We start from the raw sequence: 18,870 nt of genomic DNA, 5'->3' as shown, positions 1-18,870 counted from the left end.
GTTGCTTAAAGCTGAATTCTAAACGTGGAACTTACAACCCCATACCTTTACAAGTTTGCTTTGGGAAAGAAAGATGGATTTCCTTTATGTTTTGGCAATAACTAGTTTAAATTCTGCTTTCTAAGTACTGGCAGAAGACTGCAACTTTTACAATACAAGTGTTTAAGGGAGGATTCCTTTTTTTTTTTTAATTGAAAGAGTTATTTGTCTTGAGTTTTGAAAAAAAACCTATGAATATTTAGAGAGCATACAGTGAATTTGTGGTCTCCCTTTAAAAAAACACTTTTGAATTTCAGATATTTGTTCAGTCTATTTATCACTGCAAAAGACATTGAATGGTCTCTGAAAAACTGCCTTCTTGAAACATGGCTTCTAGTTCATTGTTATTATTACTATTGCAAACCTAATGTGACATTATTCTTGCCTATCTTCACCGTAATGCACTATAAATCTTTACTCTGGAATATATTAAAATTTCCAAATGCCTTTCTTGGATGAATTTGGCCTCATATCCTGCATTCAGAGATCTGGGATGATGTTCATTATTGTCTTCCAAAGTCTGGTAAATCACTGCAACTTCACAAGTATCTCAAGGTTTTGATTTGTGGATGCTCATGAGGGGGGAAAAAAGTCCTTTTTTTCACTTTCTTTCTAAGAGGAGTTTTTAAACCTTCTTTTCCACTGAGGGCACTAAGATTCTTTTCCTCTATTTCAACAACAATGCTAGACTTTAGTCCACCCTTGGTCTTTTTAAGTATGCATAAATAGCATGGTGAAGAGCAGGATAAATTTTCCGTCTTGAATATCTTTAATAATATAGTTGGTATCAGCTAACACCTTTCTAGGCAATGTTGATGCTGAAAACATATCGGATGCTGTCACCAATTAGGTCAGCCAGTCTCTCTAAGCAGATCCTAACAATGGCTTAAATGGAACTTTGAGATTTGTTGTCAATTTTTTATTGGCTTCCCTTCACTACATTCAGTTCAAGCTTTTCTTTTTCATCCTAAATGGCAAACAAATGCTTGGGAATTGTCATCTGTTCATGGTCAAGCCACGATCAGAAAACAGAGCTCAATTCCACGAGTACATTTCTTTCTGCCAACAATTCGTTTGCTTGAATCAACTACAACCCTTGGTGAAACCCTCACAACTCTGGGTGAAAAGCTGCACCCCTTGAAATCAGTGGACATTTCGGTACCTAAATTGGGCCAGGACTTGGCTCATAATATCTCCCTTGCTGGAAAGTTCTCAGGCTAGCCTGTTTATATCTATGGTGTTTATAAACCTTGCAGGGAAAAGACTCCCTCTCGTTCCAGGTTCAGCCTTCACCAGTTGCCTGCCACAGCAGCTCTCATCTTTGACTATCCAAATCATCTAATGCATCCTGCCAAATTTCAGATAGCAGATGTGGATATCAAACACTAACAGAGAACCAGACAGGAACATTTCTGTGTAACAATTTTTGGAAGGATAACGTAGTTCCTGTAAAATAAAATTTTTCTGGTTTTCTACTTCGAACAAAAAAATGAAAACAAAATAGTCCATTTTGAATCAATATGATGTGTGTGTGCATCTGGATCCTGCACAGCATCATGGGAGTCATAATTTGGGTCCATTTCATGCTTATTCTTGCCCTATGAACTGCGCTCTTTGATCATATCGTGCATGTCCCAGGAAGCACTGCAGATTCTCCTCTAACACATGATGGGAGATGGATTTGGTTCAACACAACAAAACAACACTTTGTTCCAGGAAAAAAAAAACAAAACAGCAGCACTAATTATCCACTTCTTATTCTGATTCAAGGTAGACATGGGAAATACCCACTAGCCAGAAACTCTGATATTTTCCTTACTTTTTACATGGTTTGTAAGAGAGAGAATTCCTCAGACAGTAGATAAACAAGCCTTATCTGTTCAGCTGGATATTTAAGACAGCACAAAGAAATATGACACAAAGAGTTTGATGGTGTTGGTACCTGCTGGGACAATGACTCTCCTCTCATTGGTGGTCATGTTGGGAGGAGGCCCGTTCTTCTCATCCATGTAGGTGCTGTAACTCATTGGGTTGGACTCTGTCCCTGCTCCGACGAGTTTGCTGCATTTGTTCACACTACAGTCTACGGGGGACTCCCTGAAATGCGAAAGGAAACAGATAACTTGTCATTATTATGCACCTTTCATCCCCGCTGTAGCAGAAGGAGGTTTGGGTTATAGAAATGGCAAGTATCCCAAAGGTGAAAAGTTAAGGGGAGTTTCTTTTCATGTGGGAGAGGCCATTCCTGGCCTGTCATATGAGTGTCAGAAGGTGATCTATGAGTCACGAGTCTCATGGAGGGGATCTCTGATAATGAAACCAGTTGGAGGAAAGAGGGTTGGAGGTACAAAGAAGAGTGACTTTCAGACGAAGGCAATGGTAGCCATAAGGTCACGCTCAATACCTCTGAATATCAAAACTCATGAACCAGATAAAAAGCAAGTGCCTATCACATTGGCCTGTCTATCAGTTTCACTCCCTGTCCCCCTGCATCCTTTATCGCTCAACTGCATTTTAGCAGTCCCTCAGATACAGCTTGATGCTCCTAGGGGCCCTTGTTGGCCTTGTTTCACTCCTGCATTTTGTCAAAAATGCTGCACACCGTCTTTCTGTTATAGTGGAGTCTGTGTCTATATCTATCAATTGGAAGAATGGCTGATTCTTAACTCACGACCTAAGGCATTTCTGCAGAGTAAATCAGAAATACAGGTACACCCTGCTCCATTTTATTAATAAAGAACAGAAAATACCCATGCCAAAATGATAGGATAGTCACAGGAGAATACTACAATATTAGCATGGTACCTAAAGAGTCTTATTTATACAGGGCTGAATGTAAGTGATCTTGTCTATTCTCAACAGTTAAACAGTCCCAGGTTTGTCTACTACTTGGATAGGAAATCTAGAAATCTTGGGTGCCTTAGGCGTGAGTCAAGAACTTCAGACCACAGAAACTGTGCGAAAAAGGCTCTGGCCCCAGTTTTACTTCTGAAGTGATGGAGTGATGAGGAGGGAACATTTAGCAACTCAGGTGGCACTGTGCGAAGACCTAGGCTACATGCAGACTGCTGGCAAGCAATAGGCTTTCTCTGTCCTGCTCTAGGAGAATTATGAGCCTCCAAACCACAGATAGGGAGAACAGATTTTGTTTTTCTCCAGCTGCGGTAGTAACTCATGCTTTTAGCTCTAGAGGTCACCTAAAATACCAGTCCACAGCCTGCCACATGCACACAGCACATCCCAGCCCTGACGAATGTAGGAGGGAAGGGCAGCATTATTGCCCTCACCTTTACAAGGGTGCAGTAGTGTGCAACCTCTACACAGAGCAAGCACAGAGCCCATATCCAGTGCAGTTTAGTCCACTGCTTTCATTGCACAGCCGTCCTTTTTCCCTGCCAGAAGCAAAGTGGCTTGAGAGGAAACCATTCACTGAAGGGTAAGAGCTGTGACAGTGCACCAAATCCCACCCTCTGAGTTCCGCTGGCAAGACTTCCAAGCTCAGACACTAAACAAATTTGTTTCTTAATCTGAATGGGGGGGGAGGGAGAAATTACTGAAATTCAGTTATCATGGCTGGGAGATAAATGCTCCACCGAGATATTCTAAGGCAGATGGTAATTTTTTCCTCATGTCTTGCTGAGGGAATGTTGCTTGAAAATGGAAATAAGACGTATAACTTACACATGTTCGAATTTAAGGTTTTACTATTTCGCCTACTGTTTTTCCAGGCAGGGAACCAAAATCCGCCTTCAGAGAGGCAAACTGCTGAAGGTTTAATGTCCCCGTGGCAGTCAGAGGAGAGTCTGAGCAACTGCAGGGACACCAGGGTTTTCACAGGGAATGTGATCATTTCTAACTTTCTGTTGAAATACTCTGTGTCAGGTGTTAAATGCTGCCTGTACTGGCAGAGAAAAAGCCCTGAAGCAGCACAAAGGATCTTATTCTTTCCCGAGGTACAGGCTGTCCTGAGAAGACTCAGTGAAACAGCGAGAGCATCCGTGCTTCAAGGTGTGAGACGCTGTTCGGCTCAGTGCTCGCCACCCCCAGGAGGTGACTGACCCCCTCGCCTGCCCTGCCTGAAGACCAGGTGTTGACTTTGAATGGTGCGGGCAGCGTGGCTGGTGGGACAGACCTGAACACACACATCCCCACGCGGTGAGGGTATATGGATTCCTGTCTGCCTTTGGGATGCAGTTCTCCCTTCTGCAGAGTCAATAGTAAAATCTTCTTCATGTTCCCTGCAGTCAGCATCTCCCAGGTACTAGCAGTGCTGGCACAACTACCTGCTGCCTAAGGTCCTTCTAATGGGTTCACTCTCACCCTCCTGCTCTGTAGCTGAATTTCCCTGGAAAATAACCCCCTCAGTTGAAATATGCAATATTTATATATATATAAAATATTCATACAGAACTACAGATACACCCAGACTTTATATATATCCAGACTACTATATATCCAGACTTTCAGATAAGTACATCTTCTAAAAAGTGTATCTGCCTAGGAGTATACCTGCTTTCTACTGGCATAAAATGACACACATGAAAAGATCACGGGATCCTTGGCTGTCTCTACTCTGTGCTAAGTATTGTGCACATTCACATGACCGACACAGCAAAGTAACAAAAATAACACCAACACTGTAAGATATCTCCTCGGTGGTTTTGTGATGATTTTTCACTTTGTGGACTCTTGGCTTGGCAGCTTAGACCCTGCTTATCCTCTGCCTTGCTCTGTATGTCTCAGCAGCCAAAGCCAGACAACCAAGTATCAGAGGCTGACATCTGAAAAGAAGTTTAAGGGGCTGTTGTGTCCTTACCAGCCACTGATATACCACTGTGGGAAGGGAAGCCACTCTGTTAATCCTGCGAGATGTTAAATGTGCTCCATGTACCTGACAGGGTTGTGTCCATGTGGCTGTGTAGCTGCCTCCCTTCCCTCTGAGGAAGTTTTCAGGATGGTTGGATCCAGAGCTAACCCCAGTGGAAATCTGGTAGCAGAAGGACAGACATAACTGGGAATAGCAGTACCAAAACTTAACTGGGCAAGGGACTGAAGTGTCCTTAAGAAAAATACCATGAAATCTTTGGTGACAGCAAGCAGGAAGGTCCTTACTTTTCTGTCCTCTGTAACCTAGTATTTCCTACCAGATCCAAACGGAGCCTTTTTTTGGGAAATGAGACAGCACTACCAGACTGAATCATCTTTGCAACTCCTGGACGCCTATTACTGTACTGCCCCAGCCTAAGATGAGGGATTTAACAGTATCCCAGCAGAAGGTAGGTGTAGCTGTGGGCAACACAAAGAAGAATTCAGTGTGGGGAACAACTACAGTATCAAATGAGAACAGGGAGCTGCGAGCCATGAATAGTGTATTCATTGAATATAGCTCCTTTCTTAGTTAGTGCATTACCCACAAGCAGACTTAGATTTATATAAAGATTTCCTCATTATTTGAAATGGTTTGTGTGAGGGGATTTCAGATGCCAGATTAATCCTTGATTTTTCACAGAGACTTCAGACTTTCAAGTGGCTACACATGTTGAACTTGCTCAGGTTCTGGGCAGAAAATGTTGTAGATCTACTAAGGTAAATGGATATAGGCTGCTTTCACAAGATCTCTTAAGTATATTCACTGTGGCAGTGGCAGAGTCCAAGGAATATGAAGCAGTGCTCATTCCCACTGTCTGTCCAAAGACTCTTCGTTCCAGCAGCTCCAGTAGCAGTCTCTGGGGATGCCAAGAGCTTGGTGTTTTGGGAAAGTTTATGCTAGACCGGCCAAAATGAACAAACAGTTAGCCTGGCATTGACTAATAAATCCTCTGTACTGCTTCAGCTTGTGTTCCAGTTACCTGAAAATAAAGCAATTACTGTCCCAGGGTCTCTGTCTAGGAATCACCTTTGGCTTTCATTTGAAAGAGCAAAATAAGGGATTTCAGTGATTTCTGAACCTGACTCAGTTGTGGTCAGTGGGGTATTTCCTCCTTCTTTCGATCCCTCTCTTCCTATCCTTTTATTCCTCCTCTCTTCCCATCTTTTTTTCTTTTTAAATCTGCCATTACACCATAATTTTGGTGTAAGTCCCCATTTGGTCAGCTCAGCTTTAATCTTTACACTTGAACTTAGATTTTCATATTTTATTGTTGTTCAGTGAAGGAAGTAAGAACAGACACAGTGTGATTCTGTGTGTGGTTCCCTCCTACAGGCAGGGAACAGAGCTATCAGGACAGAATCACAGCTCCTCAAAACTTGCATCTAACTGCATTTTACCCCTGCCTCCCACTAATGCCTCAGGAGGAGGTTCACACTGAAAAAGACTGTAAGACTGCAGAAAACAGAGACAGTCTGTAAAAAGGATGGAAAAAGACACACAGGTTACAAAACTCAAACCGCATGAGGAAAGCAGGGAGGCTTAGTAGGGTCTGAAAGACCCTACTTGCATTTATCGCATACAGGTAAATGCAAACCGTAGGTAATTGCAGTCTGCTGCTCTGGCTGGGGACTAGAACAACACAGTGAATCCCACTAGAGGGCTCACACGCTACTTAGAGGGGATTTTTTTTCTTATAGACATCATAGATGGTCCCTTTGTTTTGTTTTGAGTAAATTATTGTGGCATAAAAATCTTCTGAGATCTCTGAACCTTAGCATTATTCTGATATTCTGAAGAAAGAGAATGTCTCCAAAGCACCTTCAAAGCACTGACTTCATATTTTAGCTAGACAAAATTTGTAACATCAGTTGGAATTACACGGCGAAGTTTGCCCACATCCATGCACACATCCAGCACATTAGAATATTCTTTCACATCTGAAGATCATACAAATTTTGTAATGTCTTTTTAAAAATCACTCTCTGAGTTTAGCTACAAATGCAGATCTGTAGTAGCTCAATAATTACAGTCAAAATTTGGGACATCCATTGGTTGGTTCACTCTTTGCATTTGGAATTTATGTAAAATATAACAAAAAGTCTGTTAGTAAAATGGACTGTAAATTGGGTTAAACTTTACCCAGCATTTTTCTAAATAATCCTCCTCCTTTATTCATTGGATTTTAAAATGTGAAAGATTTTTTGTTTTTTAAAAAATAGAAATGATTGTATTTATATCACAAAAGCATCGAAAAGTCCCAACAGAAATCCATGCCTAGTATGCTGGGAACTGTACAAGCACATTGTAGGAGACCGATCTTTCCCTGAATGGGCTACAAGTGAAATAAAAAGACGACACAAACCCAGCAAAGAACACAGATTGCAAGCCATGCTTCCCATCCCCGAAAGGATGCAAAGAGAGATGAACAGTATGCAGAACACCTTGCAGTAAATGCACAGAAAAGCTGGACTTCTATTTTTTGTGTGCAACAGGTCAGTGCTACAAATACAAGCCCATTTCCCTTTCCCAGTGCCTAAGAGGGTGTAAGAAGCATGAGGATTTAAATTTTTCTATGCTGGATTTTAACTGCCTTATGTTTGGGCACTAATTGCTGTGAAACACAAGTGTAGCACTGGGTTTTGTTCTGAGCAAGCAGCTGTCTGTGAAGGCAAGGACAGATTTTGAGGCCATATACTGCATCCAGGTCTAATAATAATAATTATTAGATTATTATTACTAATAATACTAGCAACTTTCACAAAATTCCTCCTTCTGAATCTTGAAATAATACAGAAGTCCAGTCTTCTACCTTAAAACATAGATTGCTGCCACTGCCTGAATACCCCCTATACACTGTTAATATGCAGTTACCTGAGAAATTCTTTCCAGTTTGGGAGTAAACCAGGAAAACCTGGCAGGGGGAAAAAGCTGGTCAGGGTTTTCATGTTGTTTAGCACTTGGAGGGATGGCTTTGCAAAACAGGCTTAGAGAGGTTCTTCAAACACCGCTTCTCCCATCCCGCTGAGGACCAAACCAACTCATCACACTATACCTCACAGCAGTCACACCTGCTTCTGATGGCTAAGAAAAAGAAGAAAAGCTGGACACTGTCCCTTACTGTCATCCAGCTCCCTCCACTGTCAGGTTTCCTATAGCTTTATCACTCCCTAGAGTACATAAACCATTCTCTCGACAAGCAGAAAACACCAGCACTTCAAGTACAGGTGAAACACAGAATAAAGGCTGCTCCCTCTAATGAGGCAGCTGGAACCCGGTAAGAGAGTGTGCTTGAAAAACAAGAGAGAGGAGAGGCAGAGAGAGAGGGAGAGGGAATAGGTTTTGTTATTCAGTCCGCAGTTCAAGTTAATTTGTATTGAGATTGGTGTTTGCCATTCAGATGGTGTGTCAGTTTTGCCAGGCAGCTGATGGGCAGAGGAACAAGCAACCGGAGTGGCCCAACCCGTAACAATTAACCGTGATGGACATGCAGGGAAAGGGCAAATTTTTAGCCATGAATAGGAAGAGAGGACGGATAAGTCAGATGAATGTTCTCATTTCTTGGGTGGATTGGAGCTCTTGTGTTAACAAGTTATCAAAAGGCAAAGCTGGAAGCTATTTCAGTGCATAGTTCTGACATTCAAAACAGTCTTTTCTTCTTTCTAACAGGTTGGGAAGTTGTTACCCCTCTTTTAGAGAGACTGAGGACACTTAGTTTCTGCGTAAGAATCTTGTAGTCTTAAGCAAGCCAAAGAAGGATTTCCTTTTTGCCCAGAATAAACACACTTCTGGAGAGCCTTTCTCCATGGGTATCAGAGCACTTACAGTTGTTAATGAATCAGTTTGTCAAAGCAGTATTATTTCCCTTTTTTTCTGAGCAGATGAGGAAATTGTAACACAAAGATCGCAACAGAAAGACAGCCCGATACATTTCATTCCCAAGTACATGCAATACACATACAATGAGAATGTAACATAGACTTTTGGACATCCAAGTACACACACATCCCGAATTTATACAGAACATGTGCTTACAGGATCTGAAAAGCACAAATATATGCTGCCTGTGGTAGCTCAGCAGATGTGACAGGACTACTAGTTCCCTCCAAAATTTGCTAGAGTGAGACAGACAAGTAGCATAATGGGAGGAAAAAACACTCTCTGTGTGTCGGTCTGACATTATGGGTGTGAGCAACTGATGCAATGCTACAAAGGGCTTCCTCACATGATCGTGGGAGCGTGTTGCCTGCACCATTCGTGGGGCTGATTCTGCCACCTCAGTTCTGATGACCGGTTCACCTCTCCGCTTGATAGAGAGGTCAGACCTGCTCAGCACCACGCACAATCCTCGCTCATTCGTTCAGGATCCCACTCTACGTTGCCCTCTTGAAGATTTTAGGGACAGCTTAAGAAGACTAGCCTTAGTAGCCAAAGATAATCCCCATGACTACCTATGTAAAAAACCCAGCCTGCTGGTACTTTCAAGACTAATCCTTTTGCCTGTGTTATCCAAGGATGGTGTCTTTTAGGAAATAACTAATTTTCCCCTGTTTCAGCCTCAGTTCTGAGATTGGAAACACTAGTGCAAAAATCCATGTAGTTCTTATGAAGTCCAGAAATGATACTAAGGTACAACTGGGGCAAGATCAAATTCAGTCTACAAATGATCACCATCAAAGACCAACTGACGCAAAGACCTTTATCTTATAGTAAAATCGGCATCTACTGTATACTTATGAGGAAAAAAATCATGCTGCTCTTTGAAGTCTTTAACACCGTCATCTCACTATAGAGGTCTGAAAGTGCGAGGCTGCTTTCTGTTTCAAACTCTACACTTTGCTAGGTTCTCAGAAACCAGGAAAAAAGGCTGTTACAGAAGCCCCAACCTAACCCTAAAGAAGAAAAACACTTGATTGTTTAACTGTCCTGTATTAACATTGTACAAACATTAGAGAAGTTTGTGACTTTGAAATTAAAATAAAATTTAAAATTAATATGAACTTTAAAACGTCATGCCAAAAAATAAAAGTTTTTCTTTGTTGTGTGTATTTAAACTGAATAAAATTGAAATTTCTACACTTAAACATTTTGTCCAAGAAGGTGAAATTTTTTCCTAGGCTTTGGACTTGTAGAAATGTTTTTAAAAGAGACAATCTGAGCTGTGATAATAAAATGTTTTCAAGTCTTTGAATTTCTCATTGAACATGGAAATGATCCATCTCCCCCAGCTCTAGCTACAAATGATGGGGGGTAGGTGTCGAACCTCTTTGGCTAGAAGTTGTAGAGGGTATGTTATAACCAGTGCCCCTTTGATGGTCAACATGATCGCTCAAATCTACTCCTGAGCTCTCTTTTTCACCAGTGATTGCACGTATTCACACAGAAGACATGGGTATATGCCTTTTGTTTTGTTATACCTCATAGACTGCCATCAAGGACCTCAGCCTCCTCTTTTTCCCTTCTCCATCAAATAGCTCTCCAGTTTCATATGGTTGCTTCTGCCCGGGTGGAGCACAAATCTAGTTACAGCTGCAATAAGAAGTGCCCTCCAGAGATGCCCATAGAGTTCATTAGTGAAGCTTTCACCAGCTTCACTCTGGAGCACTGGTATAAACATCAACTATTCCTGCATGACCAACCCCATCTTCAGGAGCCCCTTGAACCATGGCACATTTGTGGGATGCTGAAATGTGTAATTTACAACAGTTGTTTGCAGCATGAACTCTGTCCTGGCAGTCTCATGTCCCAGTCTGTACAGCGTTCATGGAGACTGGTGAAGATTCATCCTGCAGGAGTGCAAGAGCAAGATCCTCAGGCCGTTAAAAAATGAGTGACACGGGAACTCTGGGGGAGCAGGACATGGTCCTACACAAAGAATTTGTTGAGATGCAGGACAAGAGCACAAACGGACAATGCGTGCTGTGCTTTTATTTAAGATTCAGCAGATGTGTAAAGGGTCTTTCCTTACCTTGATCCATTCATATGGTCATATTCCCTTTTTACATTGACCCGGACAGGCTGATTAATCCACTCCTGCTGAGGAGGCAAAGGGTTGATTTTGTGCGGCTGGCCATAGTCAGGGTTCCCTGAGGCTGTCATATCTGCCTTGGGGAGGTGAGTGGCAGCGCCGTACGTGGAGTCAAAGAGGGACTGGTCGTCGCTCACCACCGACAGAGCCTCCTGAGGAGAAAAAAAAAAAAAAACTGCTCAGAGTCATGACTAAATTAGTAACTCCACTCTTATTCTCTCTTTGAGCTGGTGAGCACCTGCAAGGGCCCCACAGCTGCCCAGCACTGTCTGAAATTGCCATCTGCCAGGATTGCAGATTGAATCAGATTCTTTGGGGTCCATTAACCTGTATGCAAAACCGGTGGGTTGCTTTGTTAGCTGCTGTGTTGCTCTGAGTGGGGCAAGAGTTAAGGTTAACTTGACTTCTGCAAACAGTAAAGCTGGCTGCTGGGTGCTATACCATTCTCATCGCTTGCTGTAAGCAGCTTCATCTGAAATTTCATATGGTTACCTGCCCACCTGCCTGCACTTGCTGATCCAAAAACAACCAGAGAGATATGTAGTATGTAACGTTTCTGGAGTGTCATTTGAAGGTCTATACGTCTTCTTTCAAAGGGTTTTGTGTGGTGTTTATATTTTGAGGTTACAAGTGAAGGAGAAGCAGTCAGTACAGGTCAGAGTTATGGGTGTTAGTGGTGGGATAAAAAATGCATTACTTTACACTTTTTGTTTATTTTGTGGGAAATGTAGGACTGGTGAGTTACCAAACTGTGCATTTCTAGAAATGCTTAAAAACAGGAAATTGTTATCCTTTTTTTTTCCTGCTGAAACTCCAAATGTTGACAAAAAGTTTTGACTATCAATTTCCTTGCGTTGATGCGCTTGGGTTTTCTAAATGAAGCATGCCAGGCTCATAAAGGCTTTGGCACAGTCCTGCCTTATTCAAAGTGCATCTGACAAGGTCTGCATGTTCTTTATGGAGCTAAGTTAACCGCACATAACACAGCTGCCATTATGGCTGGCAGGCCAGAAACTGAACGTGGAACCTCCCAGACTAAAAGCACACACTACTTTAATGTAAGTTAATGGAGCAGACCTCCGAAACAAAGGTAGCAACAGACTCACCTACCCTGTGGACTGAGCATTCAAAAGACCCATAACATTGATGCGTATGCAGCAGTGGGTTATCCGTGAACATACAGACACTGTCTTTGCTTTGAAAGCTGGTGTGTTGCTAAACCCTTGGTGCTCAAAATTCACAGAACACAGTCCAAATCATGAACTTTAGAAATAATAAATTATTGCTTTCTTTCCACCTCCCCCCGGTAGTCGTTTCTGAGGTTAGTTTTGTAAATTCTTCCATAACCAGGGAGGAAAACAGAAATCCTGAAAACTTAGAAAAGTGCAGCTGCTGGAATCCTATGATTACACAAGAATCTAAGTGCAAGTCAGATATTACCAGGCTCATGATATCATCACAAAAATGTCAATAGTTGGAATCTACTGGGTAAACATGAGGATCCCTCTCTGCTTGAAATTAACCCGCTTAGAAAGAGTCAGGTCAGTGCTCTGCATTTATAAATATCAGCACTTTTCTATCTCTGATCTCGGATCACGTAACAAAACCAAATAAGCCTGAGTAGCCTAGAATTTAACTGGGCCTGACTAAACTTGAATTCGGAGGAAAGTTACAGTATTTGCTGTAAAAATGTTGTGAGCAACAACAACACTGATCAGCAGAGATGGCTACAGCCTTTAAAAAACAAAAGCGAGAGCTTTTGCCCCACGCTGCCTAATGCTGCATGTTGCAAGGAGCTCAGACTGTGTTCATCCTTCCCAGCAGCTTTTTCCTGGTGGATGCACAACCTTTCAAAAATACCCTTTCCCCTGTTCTGCTTTAATTAGAGTAAGCTAGGGAGTGGAAGGTGCCGCTCGGAAGAATTTCCTTGTAGTGCAATCCTGTATGATCACAGTCTTGTGTCAGAAGCTCCTTAAAGGGGCTGAGACTGTCTCCAGGCTATGAACTTTGCCTGTGTAGAAAGGTACAAGAACACGCAATCTTCAGGTGACAGCTCTTAAAAGAAAGGAAACCTTTCCATCAGAGGTAAGGATATAGTGACTTGCCGCTTCTCTGATTTGCTGAAGTCAGGACGTCAGGCAGGGGTTCCTAAATGACACAACTTCTGTAAGTCTCTACTTCTCCTCAGAACAAAAAATGTGGGTTCCCTACATGAGGTGGTAGGTGAACCCCAAGTACCTGGGGAGCTGGACTGACTTACGACTCTCCAGACCAAGTGTCGTCTATGCATCTTAATGGTCAGAGGCAAGGAAACCATGAGTACTACAGCAAATTAATGAAATAAACTTTTTAAATGTTTGTTTTGGGAGATTTCCAGTCTAAAAACATAGACAAAGTTGGGTTTTTTAGGGAAACAATATCTGGGAAAATGGTTTTTCTGCCTAAAACCATTTTTCTAATGAAGAAAAGTTTCTGGTGGAAAACATTTGGAAAGCAGGGATCTTTCTGGCTACTCCCCCACCAAATAAAACCAACAACCCACCCCAAAGAACAGCCCTGGACTAGGATCAATGATCAGGGCTGCATCCAGGTACAACTATCTTCACATACACAGGCATTTTCTCTGATATACAGACTATCTGATGGAGAAGCCTGCCTCCTCAGATAGAGATCTTCCTTGAAAGACAAAGCGGCTGCTGGGCCCTGCCTACAGCAGCAACTGGCATTAACGGGGATAATGATAACCTCAGCAGTTGCACCGAGAAGCTCTGCATTTTGCTGCTTGAATGCATACAGATGGCAAACTCTCCCATCTTTAAAACTCTGTCACACACAGGAAAAGAAATTCAAATGCAAGGGCTGCCATCATGGCAGGCCCAAGCAGTTACTGAACCAGGAATCATTTGAGCTGAAACCCTGAGTTAGTTACAGCCACAAAAGCTACAGGCTCAAGGTTCTGGGGGAACTGAAGACACACAGAGCAGATCAGGCAGAGATAGCGGCTTGTAACACCTGCTTACAATGCGGGTTGTGCATGCAAATAGCAAACAAGTATTGCTGCTTGCATGCAAGGGAAGTTGGGTGGCATGCGGCCAACTCCTGCTGTAATCACCCTCTCCATGGTGTGTACATTTACAGCTTAAGAGAAAAACAAAGGGGTGGCAAGCAACAGGTAGCGTTTAGCTGACAGAGTCCGAGTACAGGGACCACTCAGTCCGAGCAGTGAGGACTACCTGGGACTCAGTTTAACTTTTTTGGAAGAGGAGAGGGCTCAGCTGCCCCTGCCAGAGTTTCAGGCTACAGACCCAGATGGGGAACGTGTACAACCTTCCTTGTGCTCACTGTCAGGGGCTCTGCTTGGCTAGATTCAGTTTAGAAGGACTAGCCTGTTCAGGAAGCGTTTGGCTTCAGTTCTGGCTGAGGAAGAGATAAACAGTTAAATTGAATACCAGAGGGCAAATTTCTATCCCCTGGAATCAAGATCTATTTAGTGTTTGGTGAGGGGCAACTGGGAAAATACACTGAGGTGTTAAAGGTGCTAACATAACCTAACCAGACAGGCCACAGCTCGCCAGGGTTCCCCCCATGCTGTTGCCTCCCGGGCTGCGTCCTTGAGCTGGCCAGGCTGAGTCTGAGACAGGGGTCTTGTGTGTATTATTCTGGCATATATGTTACATTATATTGCCTCTGGGAATAGGCTAGCTTCAGTTTTTCCAGTTTTTAATCACATTCCTGGCATAAATGTGGCAAGTCCCGTCTACGGCAGCTTGCAGCGCAGCAATAGGCAAGTTCAGCTCCCCGTGAAGCACAGCCCCAGCCTTTGCAGGGCAGCCCACCGCTGAACTGCCACAAATGAAAGGCTCCCATTGCTGTGACTCCTGAAACAGCTTTGCACAGAGCTGGCACACACTTCTGGATACCTTAGACATGAATATGTGGTACAGCTATTATTAAGAACGGTTTATAGTTGTAAAAGGTCAAATTTGCAGTTTTTCCTTTTTTTAGACAAGCCTAGAGCTATGTCCCAGGTCTAAGTGCTTCAGTAAGGTGAGGTACATTTTGATTTTGTCCCTGTGTGCTGCAGGAAAACCAGTCTGTTCTTCTGGTCACAGAGGTAGCACGCTGGGGAGGGCTGACAGTCCACCAACGCATCAAGAAAGTTACCCCGAAATGGAGATTGGCAGGCAAGCTTTAGTAAAAGTTTTCACTGAATTAAGTTAATGAATTGAGCAGAATATTTGAGCCAATATCTGAATGGAATGGGTCTGAGAAACAACCCCTAGGAAAAAATCAGGGACAACTGTGTCATGCAGACATACGATGTGAAACATTATCATTTACCTCATAGTCTTTGTTGCATTGATGAGTGCACTAATAATAGGGCTAGCCCCAGGATATCCTAATGCCCTCGCTAACCTCTGGAGGTTTGCCTTGGAGAAGGCCCCTAAAAGATCAGGTTTTTAACCTTATCCAAAGTTTACTGGCAAGGAAAGCTCACTAGAGGTTCTCACTTCCCTGGGTTCAGCTCTGGGAGAAAGGTCATGAAAACAAGAGCTGGTGAGGTGACAGGAGTCGGTGCTTTTACCCCAGGTATAGCCTAGGATCTATGATAACGGCTCTTTACAGGTGCATGCAATACGTTTACACTGAATACTGACTTTGAGCTCTTTACATTCGCTTTTCTGGCCATAACCACATTTAAAAGGCATTGCTAAAGATCAAAGGTTCATCCTCCTCCACAAAGCCTGACTTACAAGAAAAAAAAAAAAATGCTGAGTACTTGAACCATCATGCCATGCATGGAAAGATTACTTCCACCTCTAGAGGGGTGAATTCTTTCTTTCTTTCTTTCTTTTTTTTTTTTTTTGCAAGCGTATATCTTTGCCACTCTTAGTCCTGTGGGAAAACCACTCCTGAAATATTTTTGTAAAGAGAATGTTACCAAAACAGACCCACTGTCTGAAGAGCCCAGATGTACGATGCAAAGCACCAAAATATGAGGTACCAGCAGCAACTGGCCTTACACATGGCTTGAGGTTAGTACAGAGGATCTATTCCTTGAATAGAAATGACTTTGGCACTGCAGTTTTACAAGTCAGCACTTCTGCTGCCAACATCTCATACAAGCAGAAAAGAGATAACATCAGACTTACAAGAAAATGAGTCAAATACAAAATTTAAATAGGAGCAGAGTCTGTGTTGATCTTGGGGCAGCGAATTTGGATGGATTTGGCACTGAATTAAGAAGGTGGGAAGGCAGAATATTATTCTCATCCCTGCCCTTGATCTTTGGCATAACCTTCAGCAATGCATTCCCCTGTCTGTGCCGATTTGCTCCCTTCAGTCCTGTGTTGCCCTGACCCATGTACACTGTGGGGCATAGAGCCTCATTCAGTGCTGTCACTGGAAAACAAACAGGAATCTTTTGGGTAATTCAAAGCAAGGCCTGGACTGCAATCCCACACTCTAATATATCCAGTCTTTACAGTACACCTAACCTCAACAAAAAGATAGAAAGACCTCTACAGCTTTTTCAGCACACTTTTCTTGAGGTTTGCTCACGCTATTCCACCTTCCTTACAGGATATTATTATGGTGCAGGGACTCCACATAACTCCCCGTGGAAAATTATAATCATAGGCATTTTATTGCTAACAAACCACAATCCAATCTTGTGCCCTTCACAATCAATTTAAGACCTGCCTCTACAGTGGAGGATTTGCAGGCTGCAGCTAGCACCAGACATCCATCGTAATTCTGTAGTGAAAACAGCAGGCTGAGAGCTGTCACTGCCTAAATGTGTGCTCTATACCTCTTCTATCTGCTTGCAGCATTGCACAGTGACAGACAAACTGTTCTGTTCACAGTATTTCCCAGCTGAGCTGATGGCACTCAGCTTGTGGCAACCCAAATGCTGGTAATCCGTGCCACAGAGCTGTCCCTGCCCTGAGGAGGAGGGACGGGAGGAGATGCAGTCTTGCTTTCCCTGCTGCAGCAGGACTAAGGATTAAGAAGGCAGCAGCATACCTGTGTCAAAATTTCTGCAGATTTGAGGTTTTCTTTGTGTATAAAGGAGGGCTTTCTTTCAATCATTTTGATGATATCCCATGGTGCAATAATTTTGCTCTTACTCTGCACTAGAGACTTGCTCAAAACTACAAAGCAGGCCAACTCCCTGGACAAATTGTGAGGCAAGGTTTCCTCTGAACCTCAGACTGCCTTTCTTTCACTTTCCACCCAGAATACTACACTGGGGTGTAACTTGGCAGTCTTAGAATACAGCACCATTTCTTCACAATTCAAATAAATGGGAAACCACAACTTAGTAACTCATGCTAGGAGGAAACAAAGCAGGAATAAGATAGGCATAAATAGCAAAAACACACTGAAAGTAGCCAGCTAAAAATGGGGCAAAATGATTTTGCAGAATTTCTCATAAGGAAATATGTCTTTTTTTTTTGTTTTTATGTTCATGATTTCCATGAAATTTCATGTCAAGTGGATAAAAGAAGGCTGCTAAAATGAATGCTATATTGTTTTGATATCAAGATCTCCAAAACTTGACTCAAAAAGGAAACAAAAATTAAATCATGCTGCTGTACTTCACTTTTCAGAAGAGCACTTGACTTCATGCACATGTTTATAGAATCCGGACCAACAACTTTTTTTCTTGGTCTAGAATCGGTTCAGAACCTGTTTTGGTTTGTTTCCAACAGGCTAAATACCAAGTAGGAATAACCAGGATGCAGTACTCCTTCCCAGCAAGTTGCTGCATTAGGGCTGATGATAAGGAGGCTTAGGGGCACCAGCCCCAGACACATGGGAAATCTCCAGGAGATGCCTCTGTGCAGTATCAGCACAGGACCAGGAAAGGAAGTGGGGGGGGAAAAAAAAAAAAAAAAAAAAAAAAAAAAAACCTACCCAAACTGCCAAACTGCTGCTGTGGCTTCTTGACCTCTTAAAAGTAATATGGTGAAATCCGAGGCTAGAGAGACTGGACACGTCTGATAGAAGATCACATCTCCATCACATAAGTTACTAAATCCTGGAGGTGTGCTGCAGCCCTTCCTTTAAAGAAACCCTTTTGAAGGGCTTTGGAGCATGCAACATCCCTGCCAGGCTCCAGCTGGCTTACCCGCATCCCTGGGCCTCAGACAGGGATTTCCCTAAGCACTCCCACCCTGCTGCTCGGACACGTGCTGGGAGTAGCGGGTGAGGTGTCTGCCCATTAGCAGATGAGGGACAAATCACAGCTTCTGCCTTCTGTTCCCAGAAGGTTTGGGAGAATTCCTGCCCGCTTCTGCCAACCCAGACACATGAGCTGATTCAGGATGAGTACTGAACTTTTGGGGGTAAAATGTTAAGCCTTTTAAAAGTGCTGGAAGCTTTGCCATTGGCATAGCTTGAGCCAGGTTTCATTTTTTGGCAGCTAATTTAACTACAAAGGGATTCGCCTCCATGAATTAATCAGCATAACTCTGCTGTGGTGGGAGGACTATATGATCTCTCAAGATCTTTTCCAAGCCACGTCATGTTTCCAGAAAATCATTCAGCCTTTGCCATGTATTAACACTCTCCTTGGCCAGTTCACTGTGCTTGTATCACCTCTGATCTGGGCCCGCAGCTTTTCTGCTCGGAAGTTGCCCATGCTCACTAGGAATACCTTGACACTGCCTGGGTGATTGCTTTCCAGACCTGAGCAATCAAATCCACCTAGCTGTAGTTCACCTTCCTTTTAATTTTTTTCCTCATCCCTGCAAAATAATTGCCTTGCACTGAGCAGTTGTGTTTGTAAACAGAGTCACATGGGTGTAACTGTGAACACACACACTTCAGTAAATATTATTGTAGCATTTTTATTGTCTTTTCTGCTGAAGACACATGGAGAGAAACTGCAAGATGGTTTCAGAGTCTGGCTTCCTGACAAACCCACACT

At 42.9% G+C, this 18,870-nt stretch overlaps 1 protein-coding gene across 3 annotated transcripts in view; it reads right to left on the bottom strand.

Annotated features, from left to right (window-relative positions):
- Positions 1 to 11,088, bottom strand: part of FLI1 (Fli-1 proto-oncogene, ETS transcription factor) — a 38,637-nt gene extending 27,549 nt beyond the window's left edge. For 2 of the 3 annotated variants that reach the window (XM_010288092.1, XM_010288021.1), the window contains exons 1-2: positions 10,875 to 11,080; positions 1,982 to 2,136 (exon numbers count right to left, since the gene is read on the bottom strand). In XM_010288092.1, the coding sequence (XP_010286394.1) occupies positions 1,982 to 2,136; positions 10,875 to 11,005 (286 nt within the window). In that variant the 5' untranslated portion in view covers positions 11,006 to 11,080. Of the gene's footprint in view, positions 1 to 1,981; positions 2,137 to 10,874 lie in introns of all 3 variants that reach the window. The other variant, XM_010287946.1, reaches the window with a different exon arrangement.
- Between the last annotated feature and the right edge of the window lie 7,782 nt (positions 11,089 to 18,870).

Source organism: Phaethon lepturus, unplaced genomic scaffold (genome assembly GCF_000687285.1).
Source record: "Phaethon lepturus isolate BGI_N335 unplaced genomic scaffold, ASM68728v1 scaffold11440, whole genome shotgun sequence".
Lineage (NCBI taxonomy): Eukaryota > Metazoa > Chordata > Aves > Phaethontiformes > Phaethontidae > Phaethon > Phaethon lepturus.
Note: the sequence above shows the minus strand (reverse complement) of the source record. Positions and strands in the feature narration are given on the sequence as shown.